General features: G+C 40.7%; 1 protein-coding gene and 1 non-coding gene across 2 annotated transcripts; one reads left to right on the top strand and one right to left on the bottom strand.

Moving 5' to 3' along the window:
* Window positions 1-3,389: 3,389 nt before the first annotated feature.
* PSMA3 (proteasome 20S subunit alpha 3) lies at window positions 3,390-15,137 on the bottom strand. Its single transcript, XM_065682754.1, has 11 exons — window positions 15,029-15,137; window positions 13,849-13,931; window positions 12,705-12,828; window positions 11,776-11,877; window positions 11,583-11,656; window positions 10,913-10,985; window positions 9,977-10,042; window positions 6,762-6,808; window positions 4,330-4,397; window positions 4,125-4,189; window positions 3,390-3,576 (listed from the first exon to the last, which is right to left on the bottom strand). Exons 1-11 carry the CDS (start codon window positions 15,047-15,049, stop codon window positions 3,532-3,534), a joined length of 768 nt encoding a protein of 255 aa, XP_065538826.1. The 5' UTR covers window positions 15,050-15,137; the 3' UTR covers window positions 3,390-3,531.
* A 97-nt stretch (window positions 15,138-15,234) lies between these two features.
* Window positions 15,235-15,307, top strand: TRNAK-CUU (transfer RNA lysine (anticodon CUU)). The gene has a single exon. It is a non-coding gene; the product is annotated as a tRNA-Lys (tRNA).
* The last annotated feature ends 878 nt before the right edge of the window (window positions 15,308-16,185 follow it).

Raw genomic sequence — 16,185 nt, 5'->3', positions numbered from 1 at the left:
TGCTATGAGGTGTCCACGCAGCCTTCTCCAGTGGTGTTTGGTATTGGTTAATTATGCATTTTTTTATATCTTTAGAACTGAAACTTCCCAGTGCTTTGGGCAGAAACAATCAATCAAAATGAGACTGTTAAGAATTGTCTGTTGTTCAAATCTCCAATCCAGAAACTTCTACCCTGCCCATTTGTTAGTCTTGCAGTGCGTTTTCATGTATCAGTGTTACATATAAGTTACAACCCGACATTTTCAAGCTAATTATAAAAGCTAATTTTAATTTCAGGGAAGGGGATCCAAGTCTTACTTCTGTAGGAAAGCATGCTGCCTCTGCTGTAGAAAGCTGGTTCTGGAAGCCTTCAGAGGTCACTGTCACAGACTGCTGCTGTTACATCTGTCACAATGTGCTTGCATGTGTTGCAAGCAGCCCTGAATTGAGATGGCCAACTGAGCTGCCCTCATCCCTTGGTGTGTTATAAGACTCAGTGCTCTCAGAGTGAGCTTACTCAAAAGCAGTAGGATTTAAGTTAGGCACATGTGATATCCCAACAGACGATATCCACAAGGAACAGCTCTTTTAGAGCTTCAATTCTATGTGCTTGGACCATACATACTTTCTGCAGACATAGCCCTGAACTGAAGCTACAGGAGACTGACTGCAGGAAGCTTTCAAATCTTCGTGTTAGCTACCTGATCAGTTGTTGTTCTCTGGGCTTAAATCAGACTCTTCCCCCAGGTATCACTTAAGCCTGGAGCATAAGGGAGCATCTACAATACAGCTTGGTTCTGCAAAACATCTAGTCCTCTGGTCCATCTTGAGCCCTTCTAGATCTTAGCTTTCACAAAGTGATTTGCCTCAGCTCCACGGTCTTCAGCATTTAATCAAAGTTTAATGATGCTGTGCTGTCCCACTGCATTTTTAAATCTTTGTGGTCAGTGCTGCCATGGGCAGTCACTTCCTTCCTTACAGAAGATTCTTCCCCTGCTCAAAGTCTACCATATGACACAGCAACAAGTAAGTATTAATTTTCAGTAGGAAAATTCATTAAAGTTGGCATTTAGCCTATCAAGTGTGGCCTAAATTGGTGAAATATTATGGCTACTGCACAACTGTAATTAAGCATTCTTAAGTAACTAACTTCAAATGAGCAAGTTACTTGTTAATGCAATGCAATGTCACAGTCTCATCGGTTATCCCAACTGGAGCTGCAACTAGGTTGAAGCTGCAAAAATAACTAATAGAGAGTTTGCCTTAGTTTTTCTGATGAGAGTCCTGACTAGATACCTATTCTAATGGTCCCTGGGCCTGACTGTTAAAGGTACTAATACTTCATATCAAATTGAAGCCTGCTAGCTTTCTGTTTCTGAAGTTAAATTTCAATACTAAAATAACTTATACAGCATTTTCCTCCTCTGAATAGATTCAGATTTTTTTTTGTCTTCTAATGCTCACTTTTTTCCTCTTTCCCCATCTGCAGTCAATGGAAATGGAAACAATAGTTTTCCTTACTATTGATAAAGATCAGTTCTCATAACCAGGTTGAACCTGTATTCTGGTAAGTGATTTTAATTTGGAAAAGAACATGACAGTAATAATCACCTTGGTAATGTTTAACTAAATGTTGTCATTACAGGCAAGACTGCTGTGCAGAACTTTATACGTAAATACTCTTGAATTGCTTTTCATTGGACTTCTTTTTGCTTGTGTAAAGGTAAAGAGCATGGCTCTTTAAAGGAGGTTTTTGAGTTAGCCATATTCTAGAATAAGCAGCTATTTGGAAATTTCAAATAAGGAAGAAGGCAGCTCTGTTGCTACCTATCTCTTCACATATTGTGAAACATTTTCCTTCTACGTTATCTTGTAAATTATACACAACTGATCTTGTTCTTACTGAAAAGTGACTTCTGTAAGTTTTGTTATACTTCCTGTTCCTAATTCTGAATGGCTGTTACTGAAAGGAATGGATGGATGTGTGTAGCCACACATGAGGATGGCTTTTAATTTCCATTTAGCACTTTATTCTGTACCTAAAATGTTGCTGACAAAGTCAGAGAATTGAGTAGATTCTCTGCTGTCATACATAGTGAGTGGAACATCAGCCCTGAGCTAATGCTTTAGAGTGCTGATTACAGTTTCTTGACTGGCATTTGCTAGAGAATCAAACAGCTGAATCAGTAGTAAATTCAGTTTGGAGAAATGCAGTACAGAACTAAAGGCTGACTCAGTGTAACAGCTGTACTGTTGCCTCAGGAGGAGGCACTGAAGGAGGCTGTTGGTCATGCTCATGATTAATGCTGGCTCAGGCAGGCCTGATCAAGAGTTCCAGCAGCCTTCAAACATTACTCCTGGCTGGAGAAGCAAGAGTTCAGGTAGCTGGACTTCAGCTAAGGCTTAAGCCTGAGACAGTCACCAAGTATCAAGACAGACCCATTTATCTCTACTGACTTTTCCTTCTCACAAAAAGAAAGTAGAACTCCTATCTTGTAACCCCATTAAGAAGGAGACTGTAGAAGGCCAGATATTTTTTCAAAAGGAAAAACAACTGTATAAAAATTAACTTGTAAGGAAAAGCTTCTGTTTTTAAAACAACTGGGCTGGTGATCATTAGTGTGTAGTACTAAAGTTGAGTTTGATTCATTAGAAAAGGATGCATTTCTATATTAAGATGACCATTAGGATTTTAACTGAGTTTTAAGGTAATGAATGGAACAGTGTTACCTTGTCTCTCAAGACTCTGAAGTTACTAGAACAGACAGTCTTTTTTGCTAGGAAGTGGGGAAAGAAAGGAAGAAAGCTTGTTTAACTTCTGGGAAGGTCAACCATTGATAAAGCCGATTCAGAAGTGATTTAAGAAACTACAGGTGAATTAAGCTGTTTAGAGAGAAAATCTAGTTCTTCAAACATTAACTACAGTTACACTGCTTAATAGAGCTCACAGCTTTAGAACTTAACAAAAGCCTTATTGTAAACTGAATTAGTATTTAATTTCTCTTACTCTTCAAGTAAGCCTAGGCTTAATGCTTCAGATTAAAATTCCTTTTCCTGAACTCTTGCTTGTTATATAGGCTATTCAGAGCTGTTATCACCTTAACATATAACCAGCTGGTTTACAGTTAGGTATGTTCTCATCACATGCTGTGGCTATGAATGAACTGCAAGTTGTAATATTGGTTCATCAAGGAATGACAAAGTACTAGTTTTTATATACCATATAAACACGAGACTTTTCAAATATCTATGCAGACTGGTTTTTTGCACCTAGCCTGGCTCAGAGTGCTGTAGCAAGAAAGAGCAACACAAGCCTGATAATGCCTTTCCTTCCTAATGTCTGTTTTGATGCAGAGTACAGTTGCTTCTTGATGTTGGCCTATACTCTTTCAAAATAAAAGCCAACAGATGGTGAAATGGAAAATTTATTAGTGCAAGTTGGTCACTCGGTTTCTTCCAACAAGTACATAGTAAGATCCCATGCTTAATACATTATAAACAAACCTTTTGTAAGTTATAAAAAGTTGAACTTGTCACGAAGTAACAATGTGTTACATATTGTCATCGTCTGATTCATCCTCCTCTTTCAAAGATTCCTGTTAAAAAAAAAAAAAGTTTAATTAAAAAACACTTAATGCAGGCTGAATTACACAACTGTTAAGCAATGAGTTTTGCTGTAGCCTCAAAATATTCTCAATGTGTCCAAAGCCTTGTTTTCAGCAGGCTAGTTCATACCTTCCGATGGTGATACTGAGTACCATCATTACTTTTACAACAAAATCAAAGCTGCTAAATGCTGGAAGTCTAAATTTCTCCAGCTGGTGGTTATCTATAAAAACTGTTCTAGGCCACATGGCTTACTACCTCTCCTACACACTTACACTGCTGTTGAAGAGTTAGTAATTTACTTTTGAAGGAGAAACACGCCACTTGTGCAAGCCTGCTGAATTACAATTTCTGAGAGTAAGAACTATCACTGTAAACTTCATTACTGCCCCTTCAGAATACTATCAGCTAATGCTGAATTGTAACTATATGTTTTCCGGTCATCACAACAGTGGAAGCTCAGCCTTCAGCGGGCTCCCTCCACTCTAGACTTCTTTGTGAAGTGAAGCACTCAGACAACAGAGAAGTCAAACCTTACCTTAGCGTATTTTTCTGCTTCTTCCTTAATGTCCTTTGGAACAATTTCATGTTTTCCATTGGTTACTGCCAATAAAGAGAGTACATCTTAAGCAGAATTCACACAACGACCTTGACGTAAAAGGGTGGATTTAAGAAGCAATGTTTTAGTTATAGAAAGTAATAAGTTTTCTACAGTGTTTATAGAAATTACAGAAATGCATTACTTTCTCCAACCCAGCTGAGTTCCAGCTCAAAAGCTTTATCCTTTACTTCATCGTGAACTATGTAGATTCTGGAAGGAAAAGACAAAATACAGATTAGAGCAGACTGATAAATAGACTAAGTATACTTCCTTCCTTTAACAGATTTCTTCTGTTGAAGCATTTATGGTTAAGTAACTCTCCCCATGTTTTCTCCCCTGCCCACACATACACAAAAACCATTGGAGAATTTTCCATGCTTACACTGCTAGTATAACAATTATTAAATAATTACAGCTAAGATGCAGGTTGAGATGTTCAAGTCACCCTAATTAGAACAAACACTGAAATTCAAATACTGCAGAACCAAGGCTATGTCATCATTGTCTGTCTCAGCTAGTTAGTTGTCATATAGCTAGGAGTGCCCTGTATTTCCCCTATAAATCTTATTTCAGTTTACACTGAAGACTAAATCCCTACACTGTAAATACCTTGCATCTGATTGAAAGCCTGTGCCTAGATCCCTGTACAAACTGTCATGCTTATGGCAGACATGACAGTAATCAGAATTTAAACTGCAAGTGGTATTATACCACACACATCCAGACTAGTGAAATCACTTTTTAGCCTGAGAAATAAAAATCTTAAATAACCATTCTGTGACTGCATCATACTATTCAGTCCTCAGCAAGTGAACATGTAATCAAATGATAATCCCAAGTTGAGATACAGACTCAAAAGGATTAGGAGAACTTACAATAACCTGTGGGTTCAATTGCTGAGAAGGTTGTATTCCTTTAGTTTGTTTCCAAAAGCCTTAGTAAGTCAAAAACTGAAAAATACCAGCTATTTCTACCCAACAAAGAAAGCTGAGTACTAGTAAGAAGAAGGAAGGATACCTTGAGCACCATGCTAAGTACTTCCAATTAAAGTTTGATAAAAGTATTGTGAAACGAATAGAAAGAATAAAGTTAACATTGGCATCCAGGGAAATATCACTATATGCTTATGTTCTACCACTTTTCTGTCATTGCTAGGATGGGCTTACTGACTGTTGCCCCAAGATCGTCTATAGGCCTTTCCTATGTGTTCAGCTGGTTATAGGCTTTTTGCAACAAAGCATACCATTACAAGCTCTTGAAGAAATAATTACTTTGCACTGGTTAGTATATTAGGGTTAAAATTATTAAATTCCTTGCTATCATACTAAATGCTACTAAGGAGCTTAATTTGAGCTGAAAACCAGAATTATGTCTGGAGCTGCTGTTAAGTTTTGAGCTGAAGGAGAATTAAAGAACAGAAGTGTTTTCATTACTTGAAAATGTGTGACACTTTAGGACTGCATTGAGGTCCTTGTCAGGTTTTAATAACAGAGAACCTCCAAATTCTTTTTTCTAGCTGCTGCCAAGACAATCCCAGGAACAAACTTCAAAATAAACTCGCATGCTGCAACACCAACGGTAGAAGCATGTTTATTATTTCCTTTTAAGCCCTGAAATGCTGGATATTACATTTTTCCAGCTGCAGATTACTGTATTTGTGACAAGCACAGAATATGTGCATTAAAATGAAGTATTGTAGATAGCTGAAAGGATACTTGCATCTGTTTGAAGAGATACTAATTCACAGACTATTTCCCAGATTTTTACTACTGGCCAATTCATGCTCTACCAAGCAGAAAGCCTTCTCTCCTTTTCTTTCCCTCATTAATAGACAAGTCACTGAATGGTACCTTTCTTTCCTCTGTAAGCACACTATCCTCACACAGAGTTCATGAGATAGTGTGAGTGACTACAGGCAATTATATCACTCAAGAGTTGTCCTAAATTGCACCAATAAATAGCAAATAAAGTATATCCAGTCTTTTCATGTGGTATCAAGCTTTATCATTTAAATGAGACCAGCTATACCCTAGACACATCTTTAAACAAGGAGTTTTAACTCTGCTGCTTTCCTAAGCACTTAAGTCTTTTTTTAGGCAAACAGGAAGGCTGGATCCAAGTCCTCAGCTTTACTTCTGAACCACTACTTAATCTCTGAAGCATCAGTTCATTGTTCAGTCTGCGTAATAAAGTGTACAACTCAGTTCAGAATCAGGACACCAAGGAGTTCCCCCCCCCATCTGTCACCTGGTTTATGTATTTAAAAAAAATCAGTGACGATTCAATTTAACCTTCAATCCACTGGTTCCACAGGTAAGTAGCAGATGAGATCAAAAGGTGTATTTTTCATATCCTTCAGCATTTTCAAAACTGAGTAGCATTTCCCCTCTCACAAGAAAAAAATAAATATTAATAGCAGCAGATACTACAGTCAGGATGAGCACTCATCTAGTAGAAATAAAACCTGATATCCAACTGAAAAGGAATAGCTTCAGTTTGAAACTATCACAAGCTCACCAGTAGAGATTGCAGTAGAGATTGCTGTAGAGTTGGAAAAACAGGTTGGAGACTTACATTTTCGCAACCTCTTTAACAACATCACGACAGGTCATTTCCTTCATCTGTAGGCAAAAAATACACAGCTTGAGAAAATATACTATTTTCCATTTCCAAAAGGCCAGAATACACATGGCTGCACACATGCCTGATGAGCTTACTATTCAGTAGGGTTAAAAATGGCAAGACTATAACTAAATTTATTCTGTACGGTGCATCTTCCAACCTGCTATATGCAAGTCATGCTTACAGTGAAGAATTTTACAGCTCAAAGATTCTGTGGAAAAATGTTCTTAGAAACTTCCCCAGTTTAAAGCATTCATCAGCTGGAAACAGATAACCCTAGCACCGTAAAAGCCTGACTTCTTGTTTGCTGCTTTGTGATCAACTGACAAAATAACCATATGCACAATATGGGGGAGGCATCCTATTTTCATACAGAATATTCATACCCTTTCTAGGTAGTATAGCAATACTTTCGGTCTTACCAACATCTTATGCAAGCAATTCTGACTTCTAAGTAATGTCCAAAGTGGAGAATATTGTTCCAGTGTTAAAGAGCTGCATGCCTGAGCAAGGCATCGGCATCTCTTACATTTTCTCACTGTTCTGTCAGTGTCTTTCAATAGTTTCACAGTTAATCACAACAAAGCCTCATGACAATTCCCATGACATAATAAAGTTGTTTTGTAGGTCACATGTCTTGTCAGTCAACTCTTCTGGACTATGAAGTAGCAATATATTCTATATTCATGTTCTATATTTCATTAATGCAGTTTACCATCTCTTCCAATTCCTAAGTGTTTTCAAAACCATAAAGGTGGAAGGTAGTTTTGAGACACCAGTGAAGGAATTAAGATTAAAACAGTCCTCTGTTCATGTTCTGGCCAGAGAAGAAGTGCCTGTGCCTGGTCAGACAGACATCACAGTCCCATCCCAAGAACTTTCCTAAGCACAGACCCATTGCCCCAGCCCTTTCATCTGTGACTCTCAGTCCGCAGCACAGACAGCACTGGCTGCTGTGTACAAATATAACTTGTGTCACACATTTAAATTACTACATCTATCAATACATGTAAAGTTAGCAGTAAAATAGGAAAACCAAAAGTCTGCTACTGTCACAAATATTTACAGGAGAGAAGTAAATCAATTTCTTGCCATTACCTGTTTCCCATCCCAGGTATGTTAATTTAGCAGACAATTAAGAGTAAACACTGTTAACAGTTTATCACAGGAGTTAACTATGATTATATAAACATAGATACACATATGTACGTGTCAAGAAGTTGTACATAGCATCAAAGCTGCATAAGAAGCACTGCAGAAGTACTCTCCACGGGACCACAAGTTTTCCCACAGCTGAAGATACCAGACATTCACATACGATGCAACAGATGTGATCAGTGCAGTTTTCTGCTTGCACCCTCAGCTACAAGAGGATTTGGCACACTGTGTCCCCTCCCAGATATACGTACTGCAGAGCAGTTCTATAAGTGGATGTAAAGTTCTGACTACCTGCTTGTCTCTTTTCACCTGTAGTCATCTCCTCCACAGGAAGATAGCTTACATGGACAGGCTGCTGTAAGCAGCATCACCCACAACAGCTTTTGTACTTCTTTTTCGCATTTTAGTTTTGACAAATTCATCTCATCAAAATTAATTCTGACCTGGAAACCCACCCAGTCTAAATGAACAAAAAGCACCAGCATGCAAGACTGGACTCGCTTCACATTGCTGTGACAAGATCATACACATTACTGAAGACATTCTGCAAACAACCCACTGTCAGTGCAATTAGGCCACATGGTACACCACTGTCCCTACATACTAGATTTTACAGTCACTACTGTAAAGTTCAAACTATGCACATACTTGTTAGCTGTACAAAATCAGTCAGTAAAAGAGGTTTTTGAAATCCCAGCACTGCACAGAAAAGAATTTTTTGGGGTAGATTATATGTTACCCAACATATCACTATCTGCCAATCTGCACACACACAAATTCAAATTATGATTTCCCAGATGCCAAAATTCCACTATCAAGATCAGATGATCTTGTAGGCTTCTTTCTTTTAATTTGGTATTCCAGCATCTGACCAGATTCAAAACTGAATAAATCAAGTCTAGGAACACTAATGTCTCCTGTAATTTTTTAGCTATTATGCTATGGCACCATAACCAGACCGTTTTTAAAAGTTTAACAGCCATATGAATTCTGAACCTTTCCAGAAACAGTTGTGATGGACTTTGTAGACCAAATCTATAAATAAGATGCTAGCAGAGTATCAAATAAGAATTACATCAGTCAGGTCAGGAGTGGCATTTTGTCCCATTTCAAGGGTGTCAGACATGAAAACACAAGAGGAAGACAAAAATCTGTCAGGATTCTAACATAGTTCTAAATCAGCTTAAGGCACATATGAATACCTTTCAGTAGTCTTCTCTCCAGAGACTACTTTTACATAGCCAACTGTTTGCATGCTCCTTCAGAAGGCTACAAAACTTCTTGTTGTGCACTCACAGAACCTCCTTGTAACCCTTGACAGGTTATAATATTGTGCAAGCAGGAAATGCTGAACAGAAACAGCTCCTTTTGGTATCACTAATGGTGTGCCAGACAGTTATACTCTTTCTACTGTTCACAGCACTACAGTCTTTCATCAGACACATACAGATGTTTTGAAAGGTACATTACAGTCAGCAGCAACAAGCTGACAGATCTTTTGAAAAAAAGACAGCACCTCAACACTAGCCAGCTGGGAGACACTGTCTGACCTGGCAAGGATTTTATTTTTTCCACTACATTTTCAGGGCTGTAATATTCCAGTGGCTTAGCATTCTGCAGTTCCACTCACTGTCCCAGCTTTTTGTAACTTTTTAAACCAAAGGATCATCTAACACCTTTAGAAAAAACAGATACACCACCCTGTACAATGCTGCCCTAAGGTTTTCATATGGAATGAAAACACTTTTATATTCACTTAATTACTTTGCTTGCTGGCATGCATGGGAGCGTATGCTTAAGCATGTGCACTCCCTAGAGCCTACTTATTGCCCAAGGATAAGACTTGAGGAATACTGCTATTATAGAGGCTAAGCCATGTCCTAAAACATACAAGGAAATATCCCATCTGCTCCTCCTGTATTTTATATGCTTTAGGCATCCAAAAAGGTAACACAATAAGCTAGGAATAATCTGTCTTGGAACAGCACAACAAAACCGTAACATCATACCTGAAGTTTTTCTATCTCTGTTTTTGCAGCTTGCCTGGCTTTACCAATGGCACACCCCCAATAACCCTATAGAAGAAAAGAAAACAGGCAAAATTAATTAAATATTAAGCCTTCTAGTTCTGTCACTTAGCATATGACAGCCCCCACCCTACTCATACAGCAAGAAGCTAATACACAGTAAACTTTCCCAAAGTGTTGAGTAGAACCCAATTAGCAGATTAAGTACTGTTGATTGAAAAGTGCTCCGTAGTTCCCAGACAGAAACACTCCATTTGTTGCAAAAGGTAGTTCTACAGGATCAAGAAAACCCCAAAACAAGTAACTCCTGCCTACTATGAAAATATACTGAAGTGCAAGCACATAAAAATTAAGCACTTATATTCCCCTCAACAGCTGTGGTATTGGATATATTGAAATAAAATTTAAAAAATCAAGTAGGAATATGTATCATCCTGTGTAATACACAGCTGCACAAGCAGCACTCACAACAATTTGTAACAGTTACCTACTTTGATTTGACTTTTTGGTGTAGCAGCCAGTGTCACGAGTAACAGCAGCCCCCTCTTGGCTGAAGCTCTCTCTTACCCGAAGTATTTGGTGAACAGGGTATCACTACAACACTTGCCCTCTTAGGACAGTGCTTGGGACTTATCAGCTACAGCCAGGGGGAAATAAACTCATGAATTCAAGAGGCAAGATTCAAAACTAATTTCTTACAGACTGTATTTCTAAGAAATAAACAATGTGTGTTTAATAAGGACACGCAAACAAGCAAAAACCAGCTCTGTTCATTTTGAGCAATGAATCAGAGATCTGCCCAGCTAAAAAGAAAAAAAAAAAGTAAGCTCTTTTGGAACAAAACTTACTATTTTTCCTAACTAGGAACTTTTAAAAGGGGAACTTATGCCAAGATCAAAATATTTTTGACACACTCACATATGAAACTCCTGATGGATCAATCATGTACAGTTGCGCACCATCGTCACTATCATAGGACCCCAACATAAAACTGGAGGAGAAAAGTTAAATTAGAAACATTTCTTCTACCAACATGCACAGAATTACAGAGACTAGCCCAGCTCGGGTTTCCTACATTCTTCCAGGAGCAAAACTCCAACTGACCTGCTACTTTCTATTAAGAATTTTGTCTGAACAGTTTAGTGTTACCATGACAGCCAAGCACCTGCATGTTGCCAGAAACCTTTTACTATCTGTAACTAGACAGCAGATCACAGTTTATTAGTCCCTTTGTATTAGAACTGCACAGTAGCTGTAACCTACTCTTTTGCATCAGGACTAGCAGGATGATTGCAGAGGAAAGTTCTGCTTTCATCACTGTCACGGGCTTAGTAGTACCAACTTTTCAGCTTTAAAATTCAGGGACAAACTGGCAATCTATACAGAAGCCTGGCAAACTGCTATGCAAATCTGTATTCTTTAATTAAGGTTTTACACGCACAAAGGAAGGGAAAGGGAATCTGTTTACAAGATGAATGGCAGGTTACTAATTCCAAGTTAAAAAAAAAAAGACCTCAGACAACCCAAGTAGTTCCGGCAATTGCAAAATAAAAGATACTTACAAATAGCATAAGTCTGAAAGACTTACCTACAACCAAAAGGTCTGACAGCGCTGTATAGTGTGTATGCATGCACATACATAGCCACTCTGTCTGCAAGATGCTAAGCAAAAGAAGGAAAAACATTGGAAACCCTTCTTTTCAGAAATAAGTGAACGTGAAGTAATGAAATTTCATTACCTGTGGCAAGACTAAGAAAGCCAAAAAAAGCCAATTTCTTACCTTCAGTGGAATATCGTAACCGTAGTTAGATCTAAAGTTAGAAGCCTCATCTCTAGCTATGTCTGCCAAAGAACGAGCATCTGCCAAAAGTCCTGCTACTGCCTGAAATGAGAATTGGCATTAGGTAGGCCAAACAGACCTTGCAGAAACTTAATAAAATTCACGGACAAAAGTCTGATTATGCAGTTTAACCAACATCTTTACCAAACTCTGTGCAGTACTACAAGTAAATTCACTCAAACTATCCATCTCTTAGAAGCTCAAAACGTGTCAATATTATTAAATATTAATACAGAATATTTTTTTTTCTCTGGTAAAATCAATAAGCAAAATGATCTTCATGTTAAATAGCGTCTTACAATTTGCCACAACTATCCTAACTCAAACACAACTATATTAACCCAAACAATCACTATTCTTTCAAGTAATATATACTCAACAGTTTCAGGCATTTTTGTCACACAGTAACCACTACTTGGTATCATCCTGACATCACTGTTATGGATCAGCCAGCAACCCATACACTAGACTTCAAAGAATTCAACCAACTTCCACACTGTTGAGAAGAAAATCTCGTACACAGCGTTTTTTCTCTCTGTAACACACCTTGTCAGCTGTATAAAAAAGTAGCACTTTAAAACCTGTGTTTGTATTTACAGTCAAGGTTAAACAACTGGAATGCTGAAAAGCATTTTAAAATAATTAAAACAAGTCTCAAAATATGTGTATCTTCCATTTTAAATCTGGATTTTATACATATGTGCAATCAATAATAAATTACAGAAAATGATAAATAATTCCACTGGCATTTTTTACACTGTACACAGAAACATTACTTTCTTAATGTATTCACTGATACTCCACAGATTTCTACTTTTGAGGGTGGTCCCTTTCAATTGATGAAAAACTAAAATTAAATAGCACCTTACCATACCAACATGTCGATCGACATTAAACAGACGTTTATTGGAACCCTCTTCATAAAGCTTGGAGAGAACTAGTTTTTCTACTCCAAAGACAACACCATCTTTGCATCTTATCCCAATTGCTGTGCTGAAAGACAAAGATAAATCTAAGTTTCTCACACAGAACTGTGGAATATGTAACAGAGAATTAACAAAATACAAGCAGGGGCAGGGGGGGAGATAAAGCTCATTAAACCTACAAGCATTTTCTAAAACAAAGAAGGAGGGGCTGCCAGAAGACCCTATCCAAATAGTTTTGAACTATATGTAGTGGTGGCATTGTCTGGCATGACTGCATAGCTGCTGCCCCATCACTGACCTGAATGATACTGCTATGAAAACCACAGGCTGTTCAACATCTACTTTCAGCAAATTCACTGTATCTAGAAGATGTGTCAACTCTAACTCTCAAGAAGTGCATCACTGGGCATAAATTACACCACGGCATACAAGAAATACTTCACTAACCCTTATGTGGCTACAACCAGACACCTGGATGGATCTACCCCATGCTTTCCTGATAGCTCATTTCACTGCCACCACAGCTCAGCTGGAATTTTCACTTTACAGCATTCCTTTGCATATACTTGAGGGAAAAGAGAGACTCACAGAGAAGCAAAGATGTCCTGTTTCTTGAGGAACATATATATAAAGTTGTTATAAGTTTACGAGGCCCTGGGCATGTTAGTTTTTCAGTGTAATTCACATCCATAGAATGTTTTTTATGGATAAAAAAAATACTACTGTATCAGCTAAGCACCTTACTGACAATAATAAGACCTGCAATCAGATTTTGCTCCTAAGCATACATTTTTCATTGCCTTTAGCATATGTAAGTTTACTGCCTTCCTGCATTCTCCCCAGCATATCTGTTTCTAGCAAGGAAAAGTGATACCTAGCAAGCATAAAAAGTGATTTCTAGCAAGCAAAAGCAATTAGACTAATTTTACACTTAATCTGAAGCCTCCTAAAATGAACCCAGGGACACAGTTGTTCAAAACTAATTCTAGCCACATAATTTTATCTGCAATGTCATCATGCTTGTCTACTCCAATGGCTCCACTTCAAGTGAGGCCAGCAAACAGAGAGGCAGATATTTGTATCTTACCTACTATTCTCCACAGCTTTCATAGCATATTCAACTTGAAACACTCTGCCGTCTGGAGAAAACGTGGAAGCTGACAGGTCATACTGAAGAAGAAAACACACTTCTCAGAAAAAAACCAAACACATGAGATCCCAGTATTTTCCTAAGTCTATTTGCTAAAATACGCAATGTCATCTGCATGACAATGGCTATGAAACACCGGAAGCAGACTGCCCCCTTACATTAGACGCAAGAACAGTGAGTAAACACTAACTACAAGTCACTGCATCAATGCTGGATATACCCACTCCCCAAGCCCTATTAATGCAGACGTTGCGCAGGCCTGAAATCACCATAAATTAAACAGTACTTGAAACCTAAGGAAACTTTCTGTGTGCCTTTGAATATATCTTGTCATTTTTGAAGGCGTACATGCTTGTTAACAGGAATATATTTGAAATGTTGAAAAGTCTCTTATGCACAGCAGGTTGGCTCACTCCCCGGCCAAGAACTGCGCGAGGACAGAGCTATGGGTTGGGACCAAAGGCCAGAGAATGCAGGAGGCTCCGGGAAGGAGCTGAAGGACCGGCCGCCCAACCGCAGCACGCAGCCCGCTTCACACACGCCACAGCCACCCGCACCAGCGCTGGGTAGCGGCAGGGCGCTGCGGCTCCTCAGCGGCACCCGCAGGTATCAGCCAACAGCCGGCCCGAGGGCCACCAAGGCGGCTCCGCCGGGACTCCACCGGCACACAGGGACCCCGTGTCGTAAAAGCGGCCCCTCCGCGGCCGCCCCCCGCCCGCAGCACAGGCTCAGCCCCGAGACCGCTCTAGCGGCGGCAGACCCTTGCGGGCCGGCTTCACCCTCTCGCCGCCCGTCCCGGGCCGCGGACGGCACAAACCCCCTACCCAGGGACCCAGTCGGCACGCCACTCACCACCGAGCCGGCAGCACCGCCCCCACCTTTGGTTTCCTCTGCCTAAAGAACCTCCGTGACTCAGCAGCTGCTCCGGCCCGCGCCCCGCCAGCCCCGCGGCAGCCGCGCTGCCCGGCGGGGCCCAGCGCAGGAGACGGCGGCTCGCCCCGAGCCGGACCCCGCTCGCCGCCAACACGGAGCGGCACCCCCTTTCGGCGCTGGCGCTGGCCCTGGCCGGGTGGCCGCGCTGCTGCCCGCGCACGCCGGGCGAACAGGCCGCACTCACCCCAGTGCCGATAGAGCTCATGGCGGCAGCGCGCACACACACAACCAGACGCAGCGCTCACTCCTACACCCCACCACCCAACAACACGTGCTCCTATTGGCTTCCACACAAACCAACTAGGCCCGCCTACAGCGGGGTAGCTCGGCGGGGCGCTGACATCACCGCGACACATGCTGGAGGGCACGTGGACGATATAAACGCGTGGTGCCCGGCTAGCTCAGTCGGTAGAGCATGGGACTCTTAATCCCAGGGTCGTGGGTTCGAGCCCCACGTTGGGCGTGGTTGGATTTTTGTAGCCGGCTGTCGTTTTATGGTTTTGGGCATTAAAATTCTGCCTCGGCCCCACAAACTCTGCGATGGTGTGGAAAATTCCCCACCACTCCTCAGGGGACGGAGGGGCTCCTAGAGCAGCCATCCCTGGTGCAGCTACAGCCTGGATAACTGTGATAAACACTATATAGCTGGAAAAAAACACAAATGTTTTTTATAAATGGATGCAGGAACCAAATGTGTGTTAATAAACTAAAATGAGCTGCGGACTCCTCAAGCGTGGAGAGGCCTTACTTACAGAGATCTGGATAGACAAGAGAGCTGGGCAACCACAAACTGAATGCAATTCAACAAAAGCAAGCACAGAATTCTTCACCCGGGATGGGGTAATCCTGGTTATATGCACACACTGGGGAACAAGAAGCACCAGAGCAGCCCTGCAGAAAGAGATGTTTGGGTCTGGAGTGATGGCAAATTGGAGGCAGCTGTGTGCATGGGCACTGCAAAGGGCCACTTGTGCCTTGGAGTGTATGAAGTACAGCAAGGCCAGCTGGGCGAGGGAGTTGATTGTCCCACTGGACACTGCACTGGTGCAGCCCCACCTTCAGTTTCTTGTGTACAGTTTGGGCGCATCAGTATAAGAAGGACATAAAACTACCAGCCTGTGTCCAGAGGATGGGGACCGAGGTGGTGAAGGGTCTCAATGGCAAGACACAGGTGAAGTGGCTGAGGTCACAAGTGTTGTTCAGCTTGGAGAAAAGAAGGCTGAGGGGTGCCCTCATGATGGTCCACAAGTCCCTTAATAGGGCCAGTAGAGAGGGAGGTGACCAGCAATAGATCATGAAGCAATGAAATGAACCTGTGTCAGGGGAAGTAACTGGACATTA

Source organism: Lathamus discolor, chromosome 6 (genome assembly GCF_037157495.1).
Source record: "Lathamus discolor isolate bLatDis1 chromosome 6, bLatDis1.hap1, whole genome shotgun sequence".
In the NCBI taxonomy this organism is placed as follows: domain Eukaryota; kingdom Metazoa; phylum Chordata; class Aves; order Psittaciformes; family Psittacidae; genus Lathamus; species Lathamus discolor.
This window is presented reverse-complemented; position numbering and strand designations above follow the sequence as displayed.

Excerpts from the sequence above, each read along its gene's own strand:
- PSMA3 (XM_065682754.1), bottom strand. The coding sequence starts at position 15,049 with ATGAGCTCTATCGGCACTGGG. Across the intron at positions 10,986-11,582 it reads GTCAGACCTTTTGGTTGTAG|TTTTATGTTGGGGTCCTATG; the intron begins GTAAGTCTTTCA and ends TTTCTCCTCCAG. Across the intron at positions 4,398-6,761 it reads GTTAAAGAGGTTGCGAAAAT|AATCTACATAGTTCACGATG; the intron begins GTAAGTCTCCAA and ends TTTTCCTTCCAG.